Source organism: Rhinolophus hipposideros, assembly GCF_964194185.1.
Source record: "Rhinolophus hipposideros genome assembly, chromosome: 6".
NCBI classification, from domain to species: Eukaryota; Metazoa; Chordata; class Mammalia; order Chiroptera; family Rhinolophidae; genus Rhinolophus; species Rhinolophus hipposideros.
This window is the reverse complement of record NC_138052.1, coordinates 45,915,405-45,941,804: the sequence shown is the minus strand read 5'-3', so window position 1 is coordinate 45,941,804 and position 26,400 is coordinate 45,915,405. Positions and strand designations below refer to the sequence as shown.

Here is a 26,400-nt window from a genome sequence, read left to right as displayed (position 1 = left end):
ATTCACTCGACAAATACGATTGAGTAGCCATTGTGATGGACGCTATAATGAGATTGAGCACAATCTACTCTGTGCCGATTGAAATCACAGCTTCATAAAATATAGTAAAATTGTTCGGAACTTTCAGGGGTTACACATATATAGAGTTGAGGAAAGACAGAAGCAGATCAATAAAAATGGTAATAGTTAACAATGATGGATAGATAGATAGATAGACTTACTCTCAGAAAGGATCAAATCATTGACTGTCCAACTATAACACAAAGGCTAAAATACATAGACTTTTAAGTAGATGCAGTAATGTGGGACACATACTGTATTTTGAAGATTTTTAGTATGTAATAAAAAATGCAATCATCTAAATAATTTTTAACATGGATTACACGTTCAAATGATATTTTACATATACGGAGTTAAATAAACGTTTAAATAGAGGTCAGCATTTTACTTTTTTAATGTGGCTACTAGAACATTTAAAATGACTATGAAGCCTGAATTGTATTTCTGTTGGACAGTGCTGTTCTAGAAGGATGTATTATCACCAAAAGAGAAGTCTGAGCAGTGCATAATTCTGAAAAGGCTGCTCACGTGTATGTTGTCTTTGTGAGGCAAAAACACAAATAAACTAAAGACACAACACAAAGAACTAGGTGTTATCAAACACTCTAATTACAACAATTCTGATGGCTCACATGGGAACACAAATACGAGTATCGTCACGAGGAATCTGGAAGGTACTGTGGTGATTCCAAAATAAATAGACTGAAAATTAAAAGAAGTAGAGGGAACAGGGAATACCTTTCTTTCTTCTTCCAGCCAAAGCACAGATATTTGAAGGAGAAATAAGTCTGCAATGCTTGTTAAATGGAAATCTAATCTACTTCCAGCACCTCCCCTCCAGTCACCAGTGTCACACACACATACTCTGTCTAATATTAATATAATGCTTTATGAGCTTCAGAGCTCCTTAATACACCTCAACCAAAGTATTTAATATTACTATATTATTTATCACCAGTAAATGGTCACAAAATAACTAATAACTTCTAGGCACCCCCAAATTATAAGCGAGATTACTGAAGGGAGCTGGAGGGATTCAACTGCAAATGCCCCAAGGAAGCCCGATGCCTCATTGAATTTTCAGCCCCCAGCCCACTACTGGTTACACAGTAAGTGCCCAATAAATTCACCAAATGCATTAAAAATGGCAGTATATTCAAGAATCCACAGCCCAAAAATATGGAAAAGACAAAGACAACTTCCAAATATGGAAGTTTTAGACTGAACCTGAAGAGCTTTTCTTACACATTAACTAGAGGGGAGGAGAAGAGATGCATCTGAATTTTAATCTACCCTTAAAGGGAAATAAGTATTAGTTTGGTGCAAAAGTAATTGCCGTGTAAAAGATTAAAAATAATTGCAAAAACAACAATTACTTCTGCACTAACCTAATAAATCAAAGTACTTGAGAGTGATGCTCATTTCTTTAAAACTCAGGTTCTCTGAAATCCTAAATAGGAAAAGTTTTCTATTATTCTTTTGAGAAATATTTCCCGGATTTTACTTGAATTTCTTCTGTTCAAATTCTTACCACTAGTTCTGCTAGTAATCTTGAAAGAGCCCCAATCCTGAAATAAATATAGATACACTATACTCAAAAATACGTCAATATTTCCTATCTACAACTATGTAAAACTATAATAAGGTTTTATAAATGCCAGCTGTCAGCACAGAATTCTGCTGCTTGGAAAAGATTTTCGTCATAAGTAATGACCAAAAAAGGGCTGCGAGCCTTAAGGAGAAGGGGTGTGTGTGTGTGTGTGTGTGTGTGTGTGTGTGCACGCTTGCGCATGTGTGTATGATTAATTTGTGTATATTTTTTTTATTGGGGCTGAAATGCAAGGTATTATTTCATCCCTTCCCCGTTTGGCTTTCTCCTACTTCCATTGCTTTATTTTCCCATTCAAATCAATTTCTCAAAATAGAGAAAAAAAAAAATCTGCCATCAATGCTAGACTTTAAGTGATATAGAGAGCTCATTTTTTTCCTAGCTCAAGTAATAGCCTTCCAAAAAATGATTAATGACTGTGGACCTATTTTCAATAGAAAGGATTCTCAAATTCCTTCAAAATCTGTCATTGTTTTCTTAGCTCTCACCAAAACAAAACATATTCAGACATTCAGGGTCCATGGAGAACTTTTAGGGATTTGTTTTAGATACCTTCAATCTGCTTTAGCTATAAATATAGCTGATGAGGAGAATTACATAGGACAGTGGTTCTCAAACTTTAGTGCAGAGCAGAATTATCAGGCATACTTATCAAAACACAGATTGCCAGGCCCCACCTCCAGAGTTTGTGATTCAGTCACTTTGGGGTGGTGCCTAATAAGCTGTGTTTCTAACAAGTTCTCTGGTCATGCTGTTGCTGCCAGTCCTGGTACAGGAGGATCCCTGGTAGATAACTGGTGCAACATCATCTTTCCTTTGTTAATTACAACTTTCATGGCTAAGGTTTTTGAATCAGACCCTAGACTGAACCTAAAATGGCTGACAACTTTCTGTGGCTCCAGAACCTACGTAAGCCACATCCTTTTTTAACTATCCTGTGGAAAAACATCAGTAGAGTGCAACCCTCTTCTGGAAGAAGAAATCAAGCTGATTCTTGAGTCCCTCCCTCACTTTCTTTAAACCTGTAACTATTTGGAGTGAAGTTCAAAAGAAACATGGTTCATCAAGCCTATCTGGAAGGGGTGGCTCTATCAGAAAGATGGGATACTCACCAGAGAGGAAATATACCCAGTCGTGTGGTGATAAAAACCATGGCAAACATAACAAACAGGAGATCACACATTTTCTGAAACTTGGCGTAATTTGCCATTTTGGCAGCCTACGAAAGGAAAAAATGTGACATATTAATTTAGTTAAATTGATAAATGAAAACCTTCTTTCAATATGCACAAGTCTCCTATAAGTTATAAGTGATCAGATGCATAAAATTGCCCGCTACTTTGGAATGTCATGCATCATGCATCAGTATTCATAAATTACCCATAAGTTGAGTGAAATACAGCATTAGCCATTAGTAGAACTACTGATTGTTACAGATTTAATAAAATATTCAGCAAACTGAAAAAATTCAATTATATGGTTGATTTCAGGAAAACAGAAAAATAAAAAAATTCTTGCATTACAGAAGATATTAGCTAGCCAAAGGCACTAAAATAGGAATTTGGCATAACAGGTCAAAATAGAAAATGTTATATAATCCTTTAAACCTTTGATGAGTTCCAAACACTGTGGCCACAAACTTCATACAGAATACATGGAGCTTTTCTGCATTTTTTTCTCCCTCTACTTAGATTTATAGGTTTTCTTTCGAGAGGCATAAGGAGAATTCTATGGAGACAGTTTCTTGGCTTAGTCTCATAAATTTAGAAATGAAGAAGGTGTCAAGATCTTTTTTTTTTCAATGAATCCATTTAGGTATAATTTTCAAAGTTACATTAATGGGTCATCTTCTAGATGAAAGTCGCTAATGTTCAAAATGTCTGTGATAAGTATGCTAATATTTATGATAGTGATTTAAGTGACCACTTTTTGTATTATAAATTAGTGTAGGGAAGAAATCACATCCCCTTCTCTACCATCTACTTTTTATGGATGAGTCTAAGTAAAGAGAGGTGCCACCAAAAACATAATTTTGCTTGATGACCTCTTTTTACATTTTCACCTAGAATTCACAAGCACCCACAGACAGGCTTACAAATTGAAGATGTCTTTGGAATTCATAATAGTATTTCCTACTTCTTGGAAAGTTAAATTAACTGAGTCAAACCTGAAAAGACTATTGACAATATCCACAAAACTATAATATATTTAAGTAAAATACAAAACACTGAGAAAAATATATTCCTAAGGGGAAAATCTATTTACTGAGTAGAAGCCAAGATGAACTTTTAATTTCATGAATACTTTGGGTGTGACACCACAAATTATATTCAGAAAAAAAAAAAGCACCTTCTGACTGTTTCTGGCTAGGTAACCATGTAGTTGTTCTTTTATATTCATTCACAGTATTCAATAAAAAGCATTAAACATCAATTATTTTTGGAAATGTCTAGGCTATAGATCCCACTTCAAAGAGTTGACTATCAACACATCCCATTATTTGGATATTCTCAAGTAATATTTTACAATATCAAAGAGGATCCAGGTGACGAAAAACATTTGCTCTTAAGCCACATGACTAGGATTTCTGGATCATTTTTCTTTTCTAGATTAAAGTGGTACATGCCTATTCAACCAACATTTTCTGAATCATGGCTGTATCAAACATCATGCCAGCCATTTCCACAGAGATTAAAGTTGGCAGACTGTACAGGATTAATTTCAAAACTGTAGAATGCTGTATAAATTTCTACTGTCAAGCATACATAGGATTTAACCAAATGGTAACTGATATTCAGAGGATTGCCCCTATACTAACTATACTTCTCCTTTAAGAAATATGTGGAAGAGAGAGAGCCTCGCTTGAAGCACTTAAATATCATAGTGCCAAACTCTCATCTGACATATCCTAGCCCATTAGGACTATTTTTCTGTTTTATAACCTTATAGGGGCCAGAGTTTTTTAATAAAGTGTTAATGTACTTCAAACCTTGACTAACTGCTTTTATAGTAGATTCAATCAATTTTACTGCATGGGATTTCTGCTTAAATGCAATAATAGATCATTATTTGAGGGCACCTCTATTTTATATTCACACTGACAATAAATGCTTGAAAGGGGCAGAACTGTGGGCCAAAAGGAATGAAAAATCAAAAACAGATTCTAAGACTTATTTCTACATGAAATTTGTACTCTGGTTTATTTTTGACTAGTTACATAAATTTCTTAGTATAAAGTAAAAAAAACTTTAATTATGTAATATTACTGAGTGTCTCTTCATAGGAGCCATAATTAAAAGTAAATATCACATCAAAATTTTCTTTGAGATAGCATTTTTCTTTACTCTTTTTTTCTACTTTAATAATTCTAAATGATAATGGTTTATAAAGTTAATCAAAGTATAAGCAAAATATCCTCAGATACTCTTTACATTTATACACATAGAAAACAATTTTTATATATAATTTGCTATTTGTATACACTTTCCAGTGTAAAAATAATAGGATAATGTGTATATTGGCAATAAAAACTATGACAACTAATTGATTTCATCAGGAAGTACAATTCCCATTAATAACTAAACTGAGTTATATACACTTTCTGGATAAATCAGTGTGAAAAATATAACACCAGAAATAAAACTTGTTCAAGTAATACTTTTCCTAATGTGAAACATTCATTTCTTAGGTGTGGAATAATAAAGGTTTTCATTATTCTATTAATAAAGAATGCTAACATGATGAACATTTTTAATACAAAAATTTATATAATAACTTAAAGTCTCACTTTCAGCAATTTCACTTACAAGAAAGACTCTGCAGTTTCAAAGCAGTCATATACTATTGTCCCCAGAACCCTCTAGCATAATATGGAGGTGATGATCTCAGGGACTTCCTAAATTCTAGATTTTGTACTCTTAAAGATGAAGAAAACTTTTACCTCCAGAAGAGCATCAGCTGAATCGTGAAGACAGAGAACCAGGGTTCCTACTCGGGCCATATTGTTGACATATGAAAAGGTAATCAAGAAAACAGACACAAGATGATGCAGGAACATAATGCCAAAATCCTTGGGGAAGGAAAAAACACAGCCACATTAGGGCTTAGGACTATTAAAACATTTCCAATCATCTAGTCACCCATTCCACCAATACTTCCTGAGGCTCTCCATGGGCCCAGCACTGGGAATACTAAAATGAGTAAAATATAATTCCTACCCTCTGTGAGTTCACCATATAATGGGAGAGATACACAGGAGACCAGTGATTGTAAAGAATGCAATAAACTCCAGGACTGAGGCCAGAACATAAAGAATGTTTTGTACCAACCCAAGGAATTTGAAGATATGGGACAAATTACCGCAGGATTTCAAGCAAAGAAAGACACTGCTTTGCTTGGATAAGAGTTGGAGAAGTACTTTAGGAAAACCTCTTGGGCAGCAATGCAGATTCACTTCTCTATTTCTGTGTCCTTCTCCTGGAGCACGCCCTTTGGGATATTAAAATAAGAATCCTAATATATTGGCCTTTCTAATGGATTCTACACAAACAAGATCTGAATTTTAGCCATCACCAATCAACAGTTATTGGGAAAACAACTGGCAAAAATAATGGAAATTGGCTATCCTTATTTTGGTCAACTTCAAAGGAGCTGCTTCTTGGCCCATGTGAAAAGATCATCTTTTTCTGATACTAGTTTATCTCCTGACCATCCAGACATGGTTTCTTGTGATATGCAATTTCTGTTGCTTCGAAATATAGTCTCTTTTACTGGTATTTTTACTATTATTTAATCTTTATTTCTCCCAGACTACACTCAAACTTCTCAGGGACTTAAATGCCAGGATTGGCTCTAATGGTGATCTACGTGAAGCCTTCAAGAAAGAGGACTACTCCCTTATAAGCCATTTTTGTAGAGTAAAAATTAGGCAAAATGGAAAGCATATTAAGAAACTGAGAGAGAAAGAGAGCAAGTGTACACACATATACACCCTATTTATTTAGTAGCTGTTGATGTCATATAGTTTAGAGTTTGCGAGGTAAACTTTAACAACTTTTAAATGGTTTTAAAACATTTACACCATGGTCTTTGTTTAGATCCTGGAAGTAATTAATGATCATCCATAAGTAATGAAATATTGCTCCTATTAGATCCTTTCTGCCTTTATTTCATTGTATAGTTCCCATATTGATAACTTGAGTCTATGAAGCTATGGATATTTCTACTGTTTATATTACTGTGATGCAGAACTCTTAAAAATGCCTTTTAATGTTTTACAATGTCAAGCTTTAAATGACAATAATGAAATAAAGTTAGATGTGTATGTTTAAAAAAAAACCAAAAAGCCCAAAATGCTTAAATAGTTCTGTATACACTTTGGCAAACATGTCCAGAGATTACTTTTTCTGCCTTGAAAAGTGCCAAACATTTATGGATAACCATACATATTGATTTATTATTAGGATAAACAATGTATAGTAAGTCTTCACTTAAGGTCTTCAACAACTTCTGTGACTTAAAGTGAAATGACATGTAATGAAACCAATTTTACCACAGAGTAATTGATATAAACAAGAGTTAATTTCCTATGGTATCTCATTGTTATAATGAAACACCTTTGAAACGACAAAAAGACGTTATTCAAGGACCTGTTGTATTAGCTTCCTAAATCAGGTCAGATAATTTTTAAATGAAGTGCAATTATTTCTCTTATTTACAGTTAACATAGTCTCCAACTTAGTTAGCCCTGTCGTATTGATGGCGGATACCACTGCTGGAAGAATCATGTCTTGTCTCTCAGTTAATTCTATCTACCCACAGCAGAATTGCAGAACTGAGTCCTGCAAACTTCTGCCCCTGTTCACCTACCACTATTCTCCTTCCTCCAGAACCACATTCACATCTAGTTCTCAGCTCACTGGCAGAGAGAAATGAAGACCATGCTCTGAATTTAATGAGTGATTGTGTACACAACTCAATTTACCAGCAGTTTTACCTACTTCTGATTTTCTCTGATGTGTTGGTTGTAGCTAGGATTGTCCAAAATCATTAAGGTTGGACAATACCAAAATGCTTTAGGCATACAATCAAAATTGCTCTGATAATGTTTCCCACTAGAAGAGGAAATCTGTTCTCTCCGGGCTGTTATTTGAAATGTATTTAGGTTCCAGCACTTACCAGACAATAGCTATTTCAAAACAATGGGTCAACTAAGGTGGAGCTACCCTATTGACTGATACTTTAAATTGTTTCCTAAGCATAATTAAACGAAAACACACAGTGCTTAATTCAACAGCTCAATGAGTTTATATCTGCCCATGCTTAACACACAGGTTTTAAAGTCTAACCGTCTGAGTATCTAACCAGAACAATACTTTGCATACTTCCCATTGTTCAGACCTGAATGACTGCTCTTGATTCTTTGGAAGAGAACAAGAGTTTTTCTCTATTTAATTTAAAAATGAATAAATCTAAATTGATCAGAATTTATATTTTAATCAATCCACTTATGGAGGATTAGGACCATTTTATAATTAAGCTTCCTGATTTGGATGTGATATAAATGTCAATAAACAATACAAAGCTGTTGGCAATACAGCAAGGCTCCCCTAAAAATAAGAGCCTTATTTTTCAGACAAAGTTTGCTTTGTGAGGATGATTTCTGCATATAAATCCCCTAGTCCTAGAAAACATTTATTACTGAGGGACTCAGAGTTTTGCTTAAGCAGAAGACCAATTTTCATTATGCAGTCATATCCATATAAATATGAAAAAGCATGAATAATGAATTTTGTCTATTATATTTCTGCTTCAGAAAGCATTGCACACAATGAAATACCTTTAATAAAAGCCACGCAGTCATTATTTTATGTGTTACATTTCCTCACCCTGACACTTTTTAAAAGAAGACACTATATCTGGTCCAAATAACAGTTTTTAAACAAATTGTCAATTTGGACTTTATCAATGCAGGGTGGGAAATGCCCATCCTTGTGTTTGTTACCACTGAAAGTGATTTGTGTTTGTTACCACTGAAAGTGATAACTGCTGTGTATGTAAAAACACGCATGGCTGCAGGAACCTTAGCATTTGGGGTTGAGAATGTTTTAGTGCATTTTTAGTAGCAGCAATTAAGTAGAGAGATTGTGCATTTTTGTTGGCTCTCAGACTGAAGATTGATTCCAAAAGCTCTTATTCCAAACAGACTGGCCTGGCCACCTGCTTTTGTGGTGTCCCCAACCTCCTGCTATTCTGACTTATTGTTTCTAGACATATTCACAGCAATCATCAAGGGCTCCTTCTATGTTTCTTGCCCAATATGTACTCTGATCTCAGCCTTCATTCCAGTGGCTATATTATCAGAGACAGATAAAAAATTAGGTGTGGTCTTGACTCAAACTCCATTAGAATAAGTCGGAAATGAAAGAATGCAAAAAAGAGTCATCCACTTTTAATACCAGAAGTTGGTAAGATCATGCTGTTTTTTCCTTTTTACATTTCCAAATGGCATTTGGAGAACCTAGGACAGAGTCTGTTTGTTCTGTGTAGCTTCCACATCAGAAACACCTGGGTGCAAGTAAAATTCCACCTACCTGGGATCCATTCCCAACTATCAAAATGAGAACAGGCATCCTTAATTCAGTTCTCCAGGAATTTTATGCACAATAATATATTAACACCAAAAAGCCAGAGGGATCACTCTCTCATTAAGACATGTTCTAGAAGAACATATCTGATGTAATGTATGATTAAACTCTGTTTGCAGTGATCAGGCACAGACTCTTTGAATTAATACTCTGTCTTCAGGAGGCACCAGAAATTCATCTTGATATACATGTTTTTATGAATGCAAAACTAACTCATTTCGCAAAACAACAACAACAACAACAACAAAAACCTCCGAATGTGCAAGGCAAAGACTCTTATTTCTCAGATAAAAATGGCATGTATTAGCTTCCCTGAATTTAATTAATAAATTTGACAAATATAATTATGAACTTATAATCTAACTCATATGAATAGAAATCAGGTAATCAGTACCTGGTTACTCATTTAACAGATTTTCAAACTCACTATGAAAGTGAAACACAACGAACAGCATAATTTAAAGCTGATCTCATTTTATGGGAACTGCAGCAATAATAGAAATCTCTTATTTCTGTTGGTTTTGTTTTTTCAAAGAATAGTTTTCTTATTTGAATCTTCAAGGTACACAGAAATGTGCACGACTTTTAACAGAGTAAAATGCTCTGTTTATTTTTTTTCCTAGAAATGAATAACCGTCTTTCTATTTCCCCACTAGAAATTTTGCAACTGGGGTAAAGCTCCCAGAATGTTGGGGCGTGGCACGGCTGGGCCGGAAGTAGACTTCAAGTGCACACTTTGGCAAAGAGCAGGGGAGAGTGGCTCCATCTCCATTCCAGGATGAATATAGAGATAGAGAAGGGAAGGAGTTCAGGCAAAGCTTACTTATGCCAACAATAATCACAGTTAAGATACTTTTCCCATTGAAGGAATATGAAAATATAATAGACTCAACCTTTGGCTATGGATAGTTAACGTCCTAATTAACAGCATGAATATAGCACCTCTTAAAAAGAAAAGAAACAAGAGACTAAAAAACGGTCTTGATCTTGAGACAATGACTGAAATGAAAGTATATTCAGGGTGATATACAGAAATTGGTTGATTCTGATTTGTCCTATATTAAGCAATTAGAAGAAAATTATACCTTTCTTTTTACTAGCATCTGGTGTGAAAAGTTCTCATAAATGTATGTAAATGTAAACCTTTGAGTAGCTGCAATCTCCCACAATTTATTTGGTTATTATACTTTTAACTGGTCTTGAATTTTAGCTTATTATAAAGAGAATTGGTTAAATGTGCCATTTAAAGAAAGGTATTTCAAATAACAAGGCTCTTTGAAAACCAACTAAAATTCACTTTCATTCTCACGCATATGTGTAGTTTATGTACTCGAGGGTAAATATTTATGGTAAAATTTGGAAAGGGATGGAAAAGTATGATTTATTTGGGAAATGTTTGTTCAATTATAAAGTAGTAGAGTCCTGGCAGGAATAATTCAATTATCCATTCTCCAAAATTCAGTCCATGAGTAAAACCTCATTCACACTAAATCTAGAGTCAAAGTTATTTCCACACATTTTCCCCAATTGACTAGGTTTTCCCCTTTTGGACTAAATATGTACAGATTTTGGTCCCTAAGGGAGATACTTGTCATATACAAACATTCTAAAAACAGTAAGTGCCAAGAAAATACTGGATTAAAGACTTTATGTTTACTATTATTACTATCATAATGTTTTTAACAATGCACCAATGTGGTTTAAATATTTCTACTAGCCGTTCTCGGATCTGACGTCCTCACTGTTGACAAAATATGCATGTCCAGTTTACGTTGGGGCAGAGAAAGGAGCATTATGGGCCCCAGGCCAGATCTGGCCCTCCATTTGTTTTTGTAAAGAAAGATTTATTGAAACACTGTCACATTCACTTGTTTAATTACTGTCAGGCAGCATTCTTGCTGCAGTGGCAGAGTTGAGTCATTGCAACAGAGATTACACGGCCCACACATTTAAATATGTCCTGTCTGGCCCTTTATAGAAATGTTTGATGACCCTGCCTTAGAGCCACATCAGAGGCATATTATGGGAATCTTAGCCATGCTTTCTGAGATGTGGCAATTTCATCGTCACATGGACAGCTTCATCACATTTTCTTCAGGTAAAGAATATGCAAGAGATCTCATTTTCATAGCTATTCTGAAGTAACCCCCAAAAACTGGATCTCAAAATTCAAATACACTATTAAAAAAAGTTTTGGCAGCTATCACCATTAAACTTCTCATGATAAATTACAACCACCACTTCAAGATAATTTGAAAATCAAGTATTTTCTTTACTGGCTTTTAAAACAAACACTGTCTGGATTCAATATTACTTTCTCTGCTGATAGATGTGCCATTACTTTATAGCTTCTGGGAACATATATAAATGAAGTAAAGAACTGCTGTACAAGCAGTGTTTACCCAATCCTTCTCCTGTGTAACATTTATGGTACCATTTCAAGACCAAGAACTCATAATCTCGACTACTATGAATTACTTTGTTAATATTTAATCTTTAATTGATTTTACTATTGTGGAAAAGGATGCAATAAAATTTTAATTGTACAATAGAAAACAGTATGATGGTGCCACCAATTCCCTTCCAGTGTGCCTGGCCAGAGCACAGAACTTAATTTGTAATTCCCTGGAGTCCTCCTTCATGCTTTTGTTTCCTCTCCCCATCAAAAGCACCCTCTCCAAATGCACTTGGCTTTCAAATGGTACAGATATTTTTCTAAATTATACATGCATGTCTTTTTTCTCATTGAACTTTGGGTCTTCAGAAGTTCTCCATCACTACAAGTCTTGCCAAAATAAAAACTTCAGGAGTTGGAGGCCTTTAATATAAACTTTCTGGGCTCTGTTTAAACTACTCTTGGCCCAGCCAAACTAATTTGTACAGCTTTTCATACCAGAAGGATCACTTCTGAGACATTTAAAATATACTCTAACAGTCTTCAGTGATGCATAGGTTAACAGACTTTATTCTCCAGTTTCTTTTTGGGTTTTTTGTTTTGTTTTGTTTTTTGTTTTTTTAATTTCGTAATATTCCCAAGGACAAAGGCAATGACAGCACTTGAGATCAAGTTAACCAAACCTGGTTGAAAACATCCAGAATGATCGGTAGGGGGCAGACTGTGCTCAACTAAAATCAGAACTATCCCAGGACTCAAAAGTCATCATCCTCATGTTTACTCTAAAGCTCTTGAGGCCCAAATGGGTGATGACAAGGGCAACCAAGGACTCGGTTTGGTGGTTTTGATGGAAGATGGAAAGTCTCCTTCAAGTCAACCAGATTGGGATGAGGCTGTAAATTGTCAGAGAGGTTCAAAGGAACTCATTGTTATCATCAGCCTTATCTTTTCTAACTTCAGCTGCCTGAGCTCTCCACCCACCTTCACAAACAGACAGAACTCTACTTGTAGAATTCACTCCTCAAGTTCCTTCTTGCCCACATGCAGGCCACTGGCCTCACAGATTGTTTTCTGCCTGAAATGCTCGTGTTTTTAGCCAAGCCCCACTCCACTTTGACTGGCTGCTGAACTACCTGTGATCTGCCTGCTAATTCTCAAGCTCCAAAGGTTCTGTCTGACAACGCAATTTATTAACAACAGCCCCATAAAGCAAGTACTCTCCGAACTCCATTTTATAAAGAAACTGAGGCACAGCGATGCTACTTGATTTTTCCAAAGTCACATAATGAAGACAGGCTAGAGCCAGACCAGAATCCAGTGCTAAGGCTCCTGTCACAGCGGGCTGCTTCTCAGAGACAAATGAATGAGAGAAGACAACTAGGAAGAAGGAGGCAGTAGAGAGGGGACACTTCTGAACATATATGGAACCAGACCCACTTCTAGAAGAAAGGAAGAGAAAGGGGATCAAGAACAAAGACGCAGGATTAGCCACAAGTGGAAGAGATGCCTCTTGTTAGGCCAAAGGGAAAGATATGAGATGGGTCTGTTTATATTTATGGGGATAGAAATGGAGGGAATTCATGGAATTAAGGAGATAATGAAAGCTATAATAAGTCAAACTGGGTGTTTTCCCAAGATTCCTAAAATGTCTGGAGGGGAAATTCCCAGAGGAAGCTGTGTGACTGAATCTCCCAAATGAAAATGGAACCTTCCAAGTGTCACCCCTGAGAGAGGGTGGGACTCTTGAGGGCCTAGATTTAAGGACCTTGAACTCTGGACCAGCAGCACTGTGTGGGCCCTGGGTGTAGGTCTCTCTATGTGCAGCAATGCTGCAGCCTTTTGCATTTCACTGGAAGGAGAGTTCCTATCTGTCATCCTCTCACACCCTGGGCAGCAGTATATGACATCTAAATATGTTTAAGAGCCTCTCTCCTGGCAGGGCACTTGGGAGTTTGATTGCTGGCGTATGTTAAGGCAGTCTTTGAATAAAATCCCAAAAAATTGCCCACTAAAACATATTTCTTTTCCAGACAATACTGTTGGATTACTCTCCCACCAGCCTGCATATAGCACTGGACTGAAATGCTTCGATCACAGGTGGTGGCTTTCTAAAATGAGCTCCCTCTTCCTCCCTTCTGATATTCTGAAGATACTGAGTGTGAAAGAACAAAACAACAGGACAGAGGCCTAAGAGTCAGGAATCTCTGCCTTGGAAGAAATTTAAGCTTCAAAGGCAGGATAGTGCCACTCCAATCACAAGTGGACACACAAAAGAGCAACTCTGCACCTCTGTAAAAGAGAGGTTAAGTGGCCTGCCTGTGTCTACAAGTAGTAGCACTGAAGTTACACAGAGAATTCTGCATCATCCTCCATCCCTCTCAAGACGATCAGGTGTCATCTGGTATGATTTCAGCTTTTCAAGCAAAGAAAGAACACTCTGATACCATCTAAGGCCCTACTTGGGAGTTATCATCTTAGGAAAGACTTAAAAATAATCTAGACAAGCAGTTCTTAAATGTTTTGGTCTCAGGACCCTCTTACATTTTTGAAATTTATTGAGGACACTAAATAGTGTTTTTTGATGTAGGTATATCTATCAGTATTTACCACATTAGACATGAAAATTGATAAATTTTAAAAACACGTGAAGCACATTTACTAATTTATTTTTAAAAGTCTAGTATATGTCCATTAACAAATATATTTGCCAAAATAACTATATTTTCCAAAATTAAAAACAAATGGTGAGGAGAATGACATTGTTTTACATGATTGCAAATCTCTTTGAAGTCTGGCTTAAGACAAGAGAGTTGGAGTCTCATAATTGCCTATACATTCATTCTGTTGCCATATGTTATTTTGGTTGAAGTATGTAAAGAAAATTCAGTATTACACAATTGGAAAAGTATCTTAGTCTTCTTTGGTACTGTACCAAAACTTGAGAAGTGGGATGTTGTTAAAGGTTAGTTACAATGTGGAATTTGAAACCAGATCAATAAACTTTTCACATTCTGTTACAGAAAATCTTTTGTCCTGTCTTGGCCTTTGAATGGATCTTTCACTCATACATGATTTTGTAGCATCATGCATTAGTCATTGGGAAAACATTGGCTCACTGAGTTAATAAAACATTTTGTTATACAATATTTTAAAGATCACATTTATTAATATCACTACCAATCTAATGAGAAAAGTTTTTAAAGTACTGAGATGCTATCAGGCTCTTGCTGATGGATGCAAGTTTTCCAAAAATCTAATTTTTGCTTGAAAGCTTGAGTGCTATCATTGATAACAAATAATAATGTCAACTGTTTTCTTGAAACAACTTGACAAGCTCACTATGTGCATTTTAAAGAAAATGTCTACCAGATACATAAGTTGGAATAATAAATGTTTGTCAGTCATTCTTTCAAGTAAAAATGAGATTCTATGAGGGGAAAAAAGCAGCCAATTCAGCTCCCAACGCAAAGCACAAACTGCACATGATTTTTCTTGAGACACTATTGTACTTTGCGTGTAGCAGAGGATCTTTATGCCTACTTCGCATTTCATCACACAAAATATTTTTTAAAATGTATACTCAACAATCAAGATTTAATAAAATTACACATTTTATTGCTTCATCAAGAACATTCCCAGGTACAACTGACATTTCTTTTTCTTCCTGCAAGCACATGGCAGTAAAGAATACAATGATTGCTAATACCGTTTGGTGTCACTATCAGCAATTTTGCCCACTGTTACTTTTGCACTATCAGTGCAAATTTCAATGCAGTGACATCTTAGTATTATTATGAAGACAGTTTTGACCTTGCAGATGTCCTGAAAGGTCTCAGGGATCTCCAGATGTCGACAGACCACACTTTAAGAATTTTTGATCTAGACAAATTATTTCCACACATTGTTCTAGGAAATGATAATTAGCCGTATTACTTATTATAGCTGTACCAGTCAGGATATGCTAGATTGTGTGGCAATAATAAGCCCTTAAATTCTCAATGGTTTACAACAAAGACTTATTTTGTACTCACTGCGTGTTTCCATTTGGCTGGGGGACAGAGGGAGATGTTCTGTTCAACATAGTCACTCAGGGACCCAGACTGATGGATTAGCCTTTATCTCAAATGTTACCAATCACTGTACTACAGAGAAACAAAGAGTCTAGAGGGTCTCACACCAGCAAGTAAACAGTCCAGTCCAAAAGTGATACAAGTCAGTTCTGCTCACAGCCAACTAGTCACGTGGCCCCATCTAATCACAAGAGGTGACAGGGCTGAGAAGTACAATTTTACATGTGCCTGAGCGTAGAGAGCTGGCAATATCTGGTGATAGTAACATTATGACTATAATGACTATAGCTAACATTTATTGAACATTTATTATGTGCCAGGCACTGTTTTAACGGCATGTGTTACTTTATGCTGACAACACTCCCATGAGGTAGGGTATATGAACTCCATTCTTTGGACCAGAAAACTAAGGCACAGAGAGGTAAAGAAACTTGCTCAAGGTCAGACCTAGTCAGGAATGGTGCTGGTCGGGAAGATGAACTCTGGGGCCCATGTCTTTAACCTCTAAGCTGTATTGCCCATATTTCTGCCCCAGTTTAGAGAAAAATGAGAAAATTAAAAATGTTTCATAATGATAAATTTAAAGGATTAGTCCATTATTACAAGGTGTCCTTTCTCCTTTAAAATGTTAAAATGTCCCTTCCTTTATGAATTGATGGTAATAAGTGGTTGGAAGTACTAGGAAAAGTAAAAGGTTGGCAATGTTAAGTTACTTCCTCTCCCCAATTATTTTTGCTAATTTTAATTGACCAAAAATACAAAAATTTGAAACCACAAGTTTTACAGGGTTTTTTGTTTGTTTGTTTGTTTTTGGTTTCAGTACTTCATTTTAATTGAGCCAAATTTTGGTCATTATGCACTGAACAGAGGTACTGTTCTAAGCTCTATTTGTCAAGCATTGTACTAGTTTCACGGACATTATTTCATTTAACACTATGCCATACTGTTTGCTTCCTTATGTTAGCTTGATGCAAAAGTAATTGCGGTTTTTGTAATTATTTTTAACCTTTTAAACTGCAATTACTTTTGCACCAACCTAATAAAAAGATTAAAGCATGCATTTTCTTTTACCCTAAATCTAATTGAAGTAAGAAAGATCTGGAGCATGATCGGCCCCCAAAAAGTGAGTAAAGCAGTCATAGCATTGGACACCAGTTATTCTCTGCAAAAGTTACCAGAGAGCAAACACAAACCTGTCAATAAGTTTCTTGCTAAAGGCAATCACCATACCTCTCTCTGTGTCAGGACCTTTTAGGAGATGTAGTTTTTCTCTCAGGTTAAAGACCAGAAGAGCAACAAGCTGATTTCACCAGCTGGGCCTTGGAAGTTGGCCATGGATGATTCCTTGCAAAGAACTCGGAACACGAGCCCAGCTCACTGGCCAAAGGCCCAGGCCATCAAGCCAGACAACAGCTTCATTAAAAGAGACACAGGGCTTAGACACAAGCAAGCTGTTCTGAGCGCCAACATACTCATATTTATTAGTTTCCCTTAGAAAATTCAGAAGTGCAGGGGAAACACTCATGGTGAACAGGTGCTAAAAAACAGAATTTTAATAAAAATTAAGTCTTGGGAAACAGATGTTTCAAACAAGGTCGAACACCAAGAATATACCAGTTGTTTTAATAAGAGACTATAACATTTTTTTTCTTTTTTTTTTACAAAAGAAGGAAGGGAGAACAAGAGGAAAGGAGAGAGGAATGGAAGAAAGGAAAAGAAAAAAGGAAGGAAGACAAAATCCTCCAAAAAGGTTTACATATGTTGGTAGCGCATCATAGAATATTTAACTTATGAGTCCATTACACCAAATGAGTACATCTTGGTTAGTCTTTCCCCTCTGGGAAGATTACTAGTACATCTCCTCACTGACCAAATAAGTACCAACCCTGGAAATGACCAAGAGGGAGGCAATGTGCTATGTCACCACAGAGATGAAAGGTTCTCCTCTCATTTTGAAACTCTAGATTCTATTTGGAAACAAGTTAATTTTTTTTTTTAAGCAGCAATATTAGGACACTTTTAGAGGTGAAGCGCTTATGAATACACAAATCATTTTAGAAAGACTCATGAACCCATTAAGTCATGAAAATGATTTCTACACCTCATTCAAGGTCCTGATTCTAGCAGTGTGAGGCGTGCATTCGGATCCAATGTTCATAAACCCTGGTCGCTATTTTGAAAAGGCACTTCAGTGTTGGTTAGTCTTGCTTTTATTAATCTCTTTGACTCTAGATGACTGCACTAATTCTCACTTAGCAAAAGAGGAACCAATAAAATGGCTAAGAGCAGCAAAATGCTTACTACCTCTAACGTCAGAAGCATGGCAATCCAAGACAATGCAAGCACTGTGCACATGTCTAATTGAAGAGTGAATCACAGGACTTTGCTTGGTGAACTTGGGCTGTAATTTATTTCTACATTGTACAACCTTGAAAAACTTACATAAGCTTATTATTGTACATCAGTTTTCTCAACTACAAAATATTCAAACCTTCTTCTTTGTTATACATGTGTTTTGTGTGACTACCTGGAAAAAATGCTTCTCAACAGAAAATATAGTGCATATTATTCAGCTTTAAAAATGAAGGAAATCCTGATACATGCCACAACATGGATGAACCTGAGGACAGCAAACTAAGCGACATAAGCCAGTCACAAAAAGACAACTGTGGTATGATTCCACTTACATGAGGTAACTAGAGAAGTCAGATTCCTACAGACAGAAGGTAGAATGGTGGGTGCCAGGGCTGGGGGGAGGGGAGAATAGGGAATTGTTTAATGGGTATTGAGTTTCAGTTTTGCAAGATAAAGAGACTTCTAGGAACCAGTTGCACAACAGTGTGAATGTGTGTAACAATATTGAACTGTACACTTAAAAAAAGGGTAAGATGGCAAATTTTATATTTTGTAGTTTTACCACAATTAAAGATGAAAAAAATAAAGTAAAACGCACAATAAGCCTGGCACATAGGAGATAAACAGACCACAAGTCCTGACTACATGAATGAAGAAAGCTCCTCATGAAAGACAGAGGAGATCTAATTGGCATACTGTCACTGAAGGATCTTTAAACGGTTCCAGAAAATGACCGAGAGCGTTTGGTGCAATGAGTTAGGGAACCACAAATTATGGGTGTCAATGAGTAATCTGCTATGCCTAGGCCCCGGTCTTCACAGGGACCGCCCACTTCTGAGCGTCAGAAGACATCCACCACGTTAGGGCCGTTCAGCCACACAGGTCAGGAAAGACAGCTTTCTGCAAGCCAAGTAAACCACTGCTGTGGGATACTGGAAGGCATGTACCAGGAAAAAGGAGACACTGGTACGAGGGCCATAGACTTCTAAATGTTTTTCAGCTGCCACTTGGATGCCATTTTGCAAGTTAGCAGATTACTGGTCTAACCAAAAAATGATTCAGTATTGTGCTCCATCATGATGCAAAGTTCTGTTTGCAAAGTTGCTTGGGAGATATCCCTTAGAAAGTCAGAAGACATGCTGATGAGTTCATTTTTTCATTCACTCTAAACTTACTGATCCCCACCTAAAGCAGGTGCTGATAGTCATGAGAGGTATAAAGATGAACATACCCTGTCATGAGGATGTAAAATACAGCATAGGAAATATAGCCAGTAATATTGCAATGACTGTGTATGGCATCAGATTGGTACTAGACTTACCGGGGTGATCACTTCATAACTTATATAAATGTCTAATCACTATATTGCACACCTGAAACTAATATAATATTATGTATCAACTGTAATTGGAAAATAAAAAAGACAAAAAAAGAAGAGAACATACAATAGTAAAAAAGGGATATGAGGAACAATATCAAAAATATAAATAAAGAAGAACATATTCTGATCTTTGCCCTCCAAGCCTAGTGAAGGGGGCGAAGCCGGTCACCACACTGTGAAAATACAGTGTGGTAAGTGTTGGGCACTTGTAAACTAAACACAGAGGAAGGAGTGGTCAAAAACCTTGGGGGAATTGAATAAGACTTCAAAGAAGAGGTTACTTTTGGGCTAGGTCAGGTCTGGGAGGTGGGGCCTGGGTATATTCTATCTATAGGCACGGTCTTGAAATAAAAAAAGATGCATGGAAAAACTTAATATGTTTAGACAAAAGCAAGAAAGTATTTGTAGCCAAGACATATGTGTCAGAAGGGGCAGAGAAGGGTGTGGGTGATAAGGCTGGAGAAGTGGGTTGAATCATGTTGTTTACAACATTGACTATCACCCCAAGTAGTTTGGCTTTGTCCTGAAGGTTTTAGAAACATAACTCTTAGGTAGACAAGAATGATTATTTAGATAGGAAGTCCATTTAGGAGGCTATTGGAATTGATTAGGCAAAAGTAGAGCTGATTCAACAAAATGTGTCAGTGATATTTAGGAAGCAGGCACAAGGAGCGGCAAGAGGAGAGAGAAGGAAAAGTTCTAGTTTACATGACTGTCACGTACAAGCATTGCTGGACGAAGAACAAGATGAGGGGAAGATGATGCCTTCGGATGATGCCAACAGTTTGTATGTGAGGTTCAGTTTCCACATTCATAAAATGAGGATAAAGTGATCACACTGGACCTTGGAATGTTGTGAGGATTCAATGATAAAACAAACAGAAAGAACTCAGTACTATTATTTATGACTAGATTTGTGGAAGTATGAACCCAGAGAGGGTTTTGGGCAGAAGAGAAACATTTGGGACTAGTGGGCACACAGGTTACGCTTGGAAGTGATGGAGGGTATCAACTCCTGTAATTTGGGACCAGACCCCAGAGCACACACATATGTACAGCATGGGACACGGAACTGAAGGTCAGCAAATACAACTTTCGAAGGAATGATCTGTATAGGGAAATCTGGAGAAAATGGCATCACGGGGAAAAAAAAACCAACAACAACAACAAGCAGTGAATATCCAAAACTGCCAACTCCACCCAGAAGCAGCTAGGGTGAGAACTGGAATGAATGGGTTTAACACTTAGGTCAAGAGTAACCTCTGCAAAAGCTATTCTCGTAGAGCGGAGGCGTGAAAACCAGATCACAGTTCATTTTGGAATGTTGTATTTTTTTGACATATTTTAATGCTTGATAGCCCTTAGATTTGGGGAAAATTCATGTCGTAGGGCTAAAGCACTGATATTTTACTCTCTGCCAGGAGCTGCAAATAAAATCTTTTTCTTTATTTAATTTGGAGAACAGAGGGACTTGTGGATCAGACTGAGAGAAAAATCACTGCTGTTAGGGTTCACGGCTATATATTTTCATGGAGAAAACGACACTAGGGAAGAGTTAAGAGACAATAGGAACAAAATATAAAACAACGCAAACAGAAATAGAGAATAATGCAGAAAGCAGTACGAACTTAGCACTGCTGGGAGAATAGAGGTGAGTGTTTTTGAGACAATACCCATCTGCCAGGGGCCATTCAAGACACATGTCTGCAAGCACTTTACAACATAACCACACTTACCTTTCTTTTGATATCAGTGAACTGGGAAAACATTAAAGACCAATAAAACGACAGCTCCAGGATATAATAGTAGTGAAGGTCAGTTGTGAGTGGCTGAGGATCAAAGAGGAAAAAACAAGAAAGATTAACAGTTAATAGGAAACCCAATTTGTGTCCCAAACATCTCAAACTCAGAGTTGAGAAGTGACATGGTCTTATGCCTCCACTAATTCCAGCCCCATTCTCTTTGTGGATCAGGGGACTCTGAATCCTTCAGTCATCAGCTTGATGACATAGTTTTGTTTCATCTCCAACCAAAAAGTGTCAATCAGTACGAACATTTGGTATCCAATTCACTATTCACTTTAACAATACTATTTATGGTTCTTTGACATGCATATCTGCAAGATTCCTTAGGCAACCTGAAAAAAAAATTCTAGTTTACACAAAAAGAATAACTGGATAACTGCTGTGCGATTCCACAGTACAGGGACAAAAGAGGCAGGTGACAGAAAGAAACTGGAGTACAATATGAATCACTGAGGCAAAGTCTGAAGTTCTGCATTAATCAGAGCTTTCTTTCAATACATTGTAAATATCGAATAAAGACAATTCAAAAATATTTCTTAAAAGATTAGAAGGACGAGGAAATTGCCGAGAGATACCGGGCTAGGCACTCAGCCAGGAAATCTGAGATCAAGTCCTACTGCGACAGCTTAGTAGGTGTAAAACTTGGGCCTTACTTTATTTATAGTAAAACGGAGGTGACACCTGCTCTACCTGCCTCAGAGGCCCAGGAATAGGGAAAGGTTCAGAGACGCAAAAGTCAGGAATACTTATTATGCACATAAATCCATAAAAACCACAATGAAACAGTGTTTCAGAAAAACATTTTCAATGAGTTGATTTTCATTTTTTCATTGAATTATAATGAAATGTCTTGCGTTATGAGAATGAGTGAAAGACCTTTGAAGTTCATCACACAAACATATCCATACAGCTACATACAAGGTAATAATATATATGGAAAATACAATGGAAACTTAAATGTTTTGTAAACCAATGGCAGCATAACAAATGACCTTCATGAGAAGATGGTACTCACTGAACTACCAATTCTACCAACTTCACCCATGGACATCAAGGAAAACAGTTGTCACACTCACTGATCTTTGGCAACAGAACATATGAGGGGACACGATGTGCCTCCACAAGCAATCCTAAGCTCTGAGCATCAGTGTATTTAATCAATCCCAGCACCACCCAGGAGAGAGTATATTTTTTCACTGAATTGTCCTTTCGAAATTTGAAGGCATTAGCAACGAGAGATGGGAACTCAGGTCAAACATATGGCAGCAATAAAGTCTAGAAAACAGGGTGCTGGCTTCAGGACCCTTGGAGGCAAGATTAAATTTCAGTTTTAATGACATTCACTTACTCCTTGCATCATCACCTGGGAAATTGCCACACTGGGCTATGAGGACAAGTGACAGCATACCTAGAAACTGCAGCGATCAGAAGGGAGTGTCATATTAGAATAACTATCACACTCATGGAGTACTTTGCAGTTAACAAAGCTCACTCACGTGTTAATCTCCTTGACTCTCATAAAAAAAATTCTATAAAATTAGTACTACTGTTTTCTAGATTGTATGCTTGCAGGAAATTGCTGTCAGTTATTTCAGGTTGAAAGGCTGATCCCAAGTCTCACAGCGAGTGAGGCCCTGTCGTTGTCATGCTAGGGCTTCTCATTCTTGTGCTCTTTATGACAAGCTGCACAGGGACCAATTGCAGGCAACTTTACATTATTTTACATTAAAATATATATACACATCTGAGTCCGCATATACAGTATCTTTTATTCTATACTAATGATGTTTCCTATTTTTAAACATGACTGTATCTACCAGATGCTCAAATTTTCATATTGAATCTATAGTTCTGTCTGTGAAATAGTCTGCAACCACATTTGGAGGCACTGCCCTAGGAACTAATTTTCTCAGAAATAAGCGATTTCTCAGCTCCAGCCCCAAATGTGAAAGTTATTTCAGACTGCATTATGTGAAGAAGAGTGGGTAGTCCATTTCATATGGCATTTGTCTCAGTGTTGTTCACACGACAGAATTGACCTTACAAATGCAGCGCATTAGAGCAGCTACTGTACCAACATTCGAGTTAAGGTTTCTAGAAGGCTTTGATGGATTTTTATAAATAGAATTCTAGATATATATGGATTTTTTCCACTGGGTATATACCATTATAGGACATGAAGAGAGCTATAAATGACAACATTCCAAGTATTTAAGATAGTAAAACAGCAGTTGGGCCTGAGAATTACAATTGTGTTCAATAGTGAGTGGGTTTCAGTGTTGCTTTAGTTTCTATCAACTGGCTTCGGAATACTCAGCTCTTTCTAGCCAGGGCATGTTGCTTATTTACTTATTTTCTAATCTGAATAAACTATGTGAAAGAGATGGAAGTACAAACTGGAATTCCATTTCAATATGTCCCTAGCCTTGAACTTGCCCAAAGAGTATCCAGTGTCGGCCTCCTATCCCTATTGCCACACTGTGTTTAACAGAGAAGACGCAGATTATGCCTGCTCCCCATTAATCTTATGTACACCAAAAAGACCAAATGCCTCTAAAAAGACAACCCTAAAGAATCCTATTCAATCTCAAAAACCCAAGTTGCTTATCATAACATATATTTATTTTATCACCAAAATACCTACTTGTGTTAAAGAACATATCCCAATTGAATTAGAAATTCTAGAAAAATTTTAGCAAGATATTTCTAGAAAAGGCCCAACTTTGATATTCAAATAGTAACTGATCTAAGGAACACAACACATGCTAATATTACTGATTTCATAGACAGAGGCAAAGGTATGTCAGTGAGCAGGGGTCTGAAATGCTCCCTTTCTGGAGAACAATTTTAATTTCATTTTCAATGATGATTTTTTAGTCTACATGTAATGGTAGAAGCACATTTTTCAGTGCTCAAGGAAGTGGTTTCATGTACATATCTAGAGGCCGCTCCTAAGCAACAGTGAACAAAACTCAGCATGTCCGCTCCAGCTCCACACTGGAGCTTTTCCCACTTGGTGTTAAGAAAAGCCTGTGCTGTTATCAGATCTTCAGGCTTTCCTCGGTAATTAGGAGCATATTGGCTGTCAGAAACAGGAATCATCCACCTGTTGAATTGATTGTATCTTACTCTCTGGCAAATGCACCTTTCTTGCCTACTCCATCTGCTAAAGCAACTGAGTTTTGATTCTGGACTTCGCTGAGGCACAAACTATTTCCCGCACAAGGCTCTGTCCAGCACCCAGCAGCAGGAGCGGGGTCCAGGGGCCGAAAAGCAAGGTGGCTGCCTAACCTGCAGGGCCCTGCCTGCAACCGTGAAACTGACTTAGGGAGAGCCTCTATGTGTGTAAAAACCCAAACAGTAACGTCTCCTTACCTGGTAAGGGTAGTTATACCAGCAATGTCTTGTATTCCACAACCAGGGGGTCTGGAAAAAATGACAAAGAAACATATGTTGCATACTTTGGAAAAGAAACAGGATAAGAGATGCTTATGACAGGTTCTTGCCTGCCACCCCATCCATCCAATAATCCGGTAGATTATTGAAATTTGGGGATTTCAATAATCTACCTGCGTGAGAACTGAAGAACTTAAAACAATAAGGAATGAGGTATTAAAGCAATTAGTGTCCCATCATACATACTCTCTGGATAATGTTCTAAACTCAACTGGTAGTACTTCAGGCTACTTCTGGGATGGAATCCCAGCTGGTGTTTTTATATTTTGCTGGTCACATAGACACACTCCCACTATGTAACCCACCACAACAGCAGAGCCCTTCAGGGGTCTCACCTAACCAGATACAATTCATCAATCACCATTAGCAATACACAATGCTGATAGTTGGTGCAAACTACCGTAAGACCCCTTCAACCCAGTATTTACAAAGCAGCAACTGGGTTTATTAATTAATTGCTTCATGCCTTGACCAGAGGTCGGTAACAGGCAGGTATATATTTTATTTCAGTAGGACAGGTCAGACTATTTCCAGGCCTGAGAGAATTAACCCTCAGGGCATATTCCACCCCTACCCCACGCCCCACCCCACTCCTGGTCAAGGTCTTTTAAAGACAAAACAATCATTCTTAAATTGACAGCAATCATCTGACTTACGACACTGTATAATCAGATAGAACATTCAAGTGTACACACAGATTCCAAACATATGTAATAAACAGGGAGGAGCTGGTAAAGATTTAAACAGACTGCAAACAATCCAACAATACCAACAGAAGCTTTCTCACATTTTTGCATTAACTTTGTAATTCTTTAGCACCTCTGATCTAGAGCTATCAACACTTTATGGTGTACAAATACGTATGTTCCATATACATCTGTATGTTTCTTATTAAGGAACATAATCACATAATCACTAATTCAATTTATGTGTTTATCTCAAAATGAAAATAATGCCACTGAAAGACTAGTGTCAGACAAATCTGTATTGACCTAACCTTCTTATCTTGTCACAGACCCTGTAAGACCAAGGTTGCTGCCCTCTGTGGTATGATAATGCAGCTGTCTCCCTGAAAGCCATACAGCTATCCTTTCACCTTGCACCAGTGAGGGTGTGGATGTGAACATGAAAGAGACTATGCAATAAATCTGACAAATTCACTGACCTAAATTAACCTCACAGGGTGATCTGATCATATATTCCTAACTGGACAGATCATGGTAGGTAGTCACATCCCAGGCCTATAAAAGGTTTATCTTTGCCTTAAGCAAGCCCTGTCCATTGTTCTTGTGCATCTAGGTTAACACACCTTTGAGATGCCAGAAGTAATCCTCTTTTCCAGACCCCTCAGATGCGTAACCACCCTCAAGGAAGCATGTAATCTTGTCCATTATCCTCTACTCCAATCATAGACATTTCCCCACCTTACCTTCTCTCACTTTCATGTAATCATCCTTTGTTCCTTAATTCCAAATGTATAAAAAGAAATGCAAAACTGTCTTTTTCAGAGCATTTGAGATCTTGCTTCCTGGGTCAATTAAACTTGCTTCCTGACCCAATTAAACAATTGGGTCAAATAAACTCATAAAAATTCTCTGCGTAGACGTTTGGACTTTCTTATGT

General features: G+C 37.1%; 1 protein-coding gene across 2 annotated transcripts in view; it reads right to left on the bottom strand.

Annotated features, from left to right (window-relative positions):
* CERS6 (ceramide synthase 6) overlaps window positions 1–26,400 on the bottom strand; it is a 280,962-nt gene that overhangs the window by 46,352 nt on the left and 208,210 nt on the right. For both annotated transcript variants that reach the window (XM_081052700.1, XM_081052699.1), the window contains exons 5-8: window positions 24,697–24,747; window positions 21,253–21,345; window positions 5,610–5,738; window positions 2,782–2,888 (exon numbers count right to left, since the gene is read on the bottom strand). In XM_081052700.1, coding sequence (XP_080908826.1) covers window positions 2,782–2,888; window positions 5,610–5,738; window positions 21,253–21,345; window positions 24,697–24,747 — 380 coding nt within the window. The remainder of the gene's footprint in view (window positions 1–2,781; window positions 2,889–5,609; window positions 5,739–21,252; window positions 21,346–24,696; window positions 24,748–26,400) is intronic.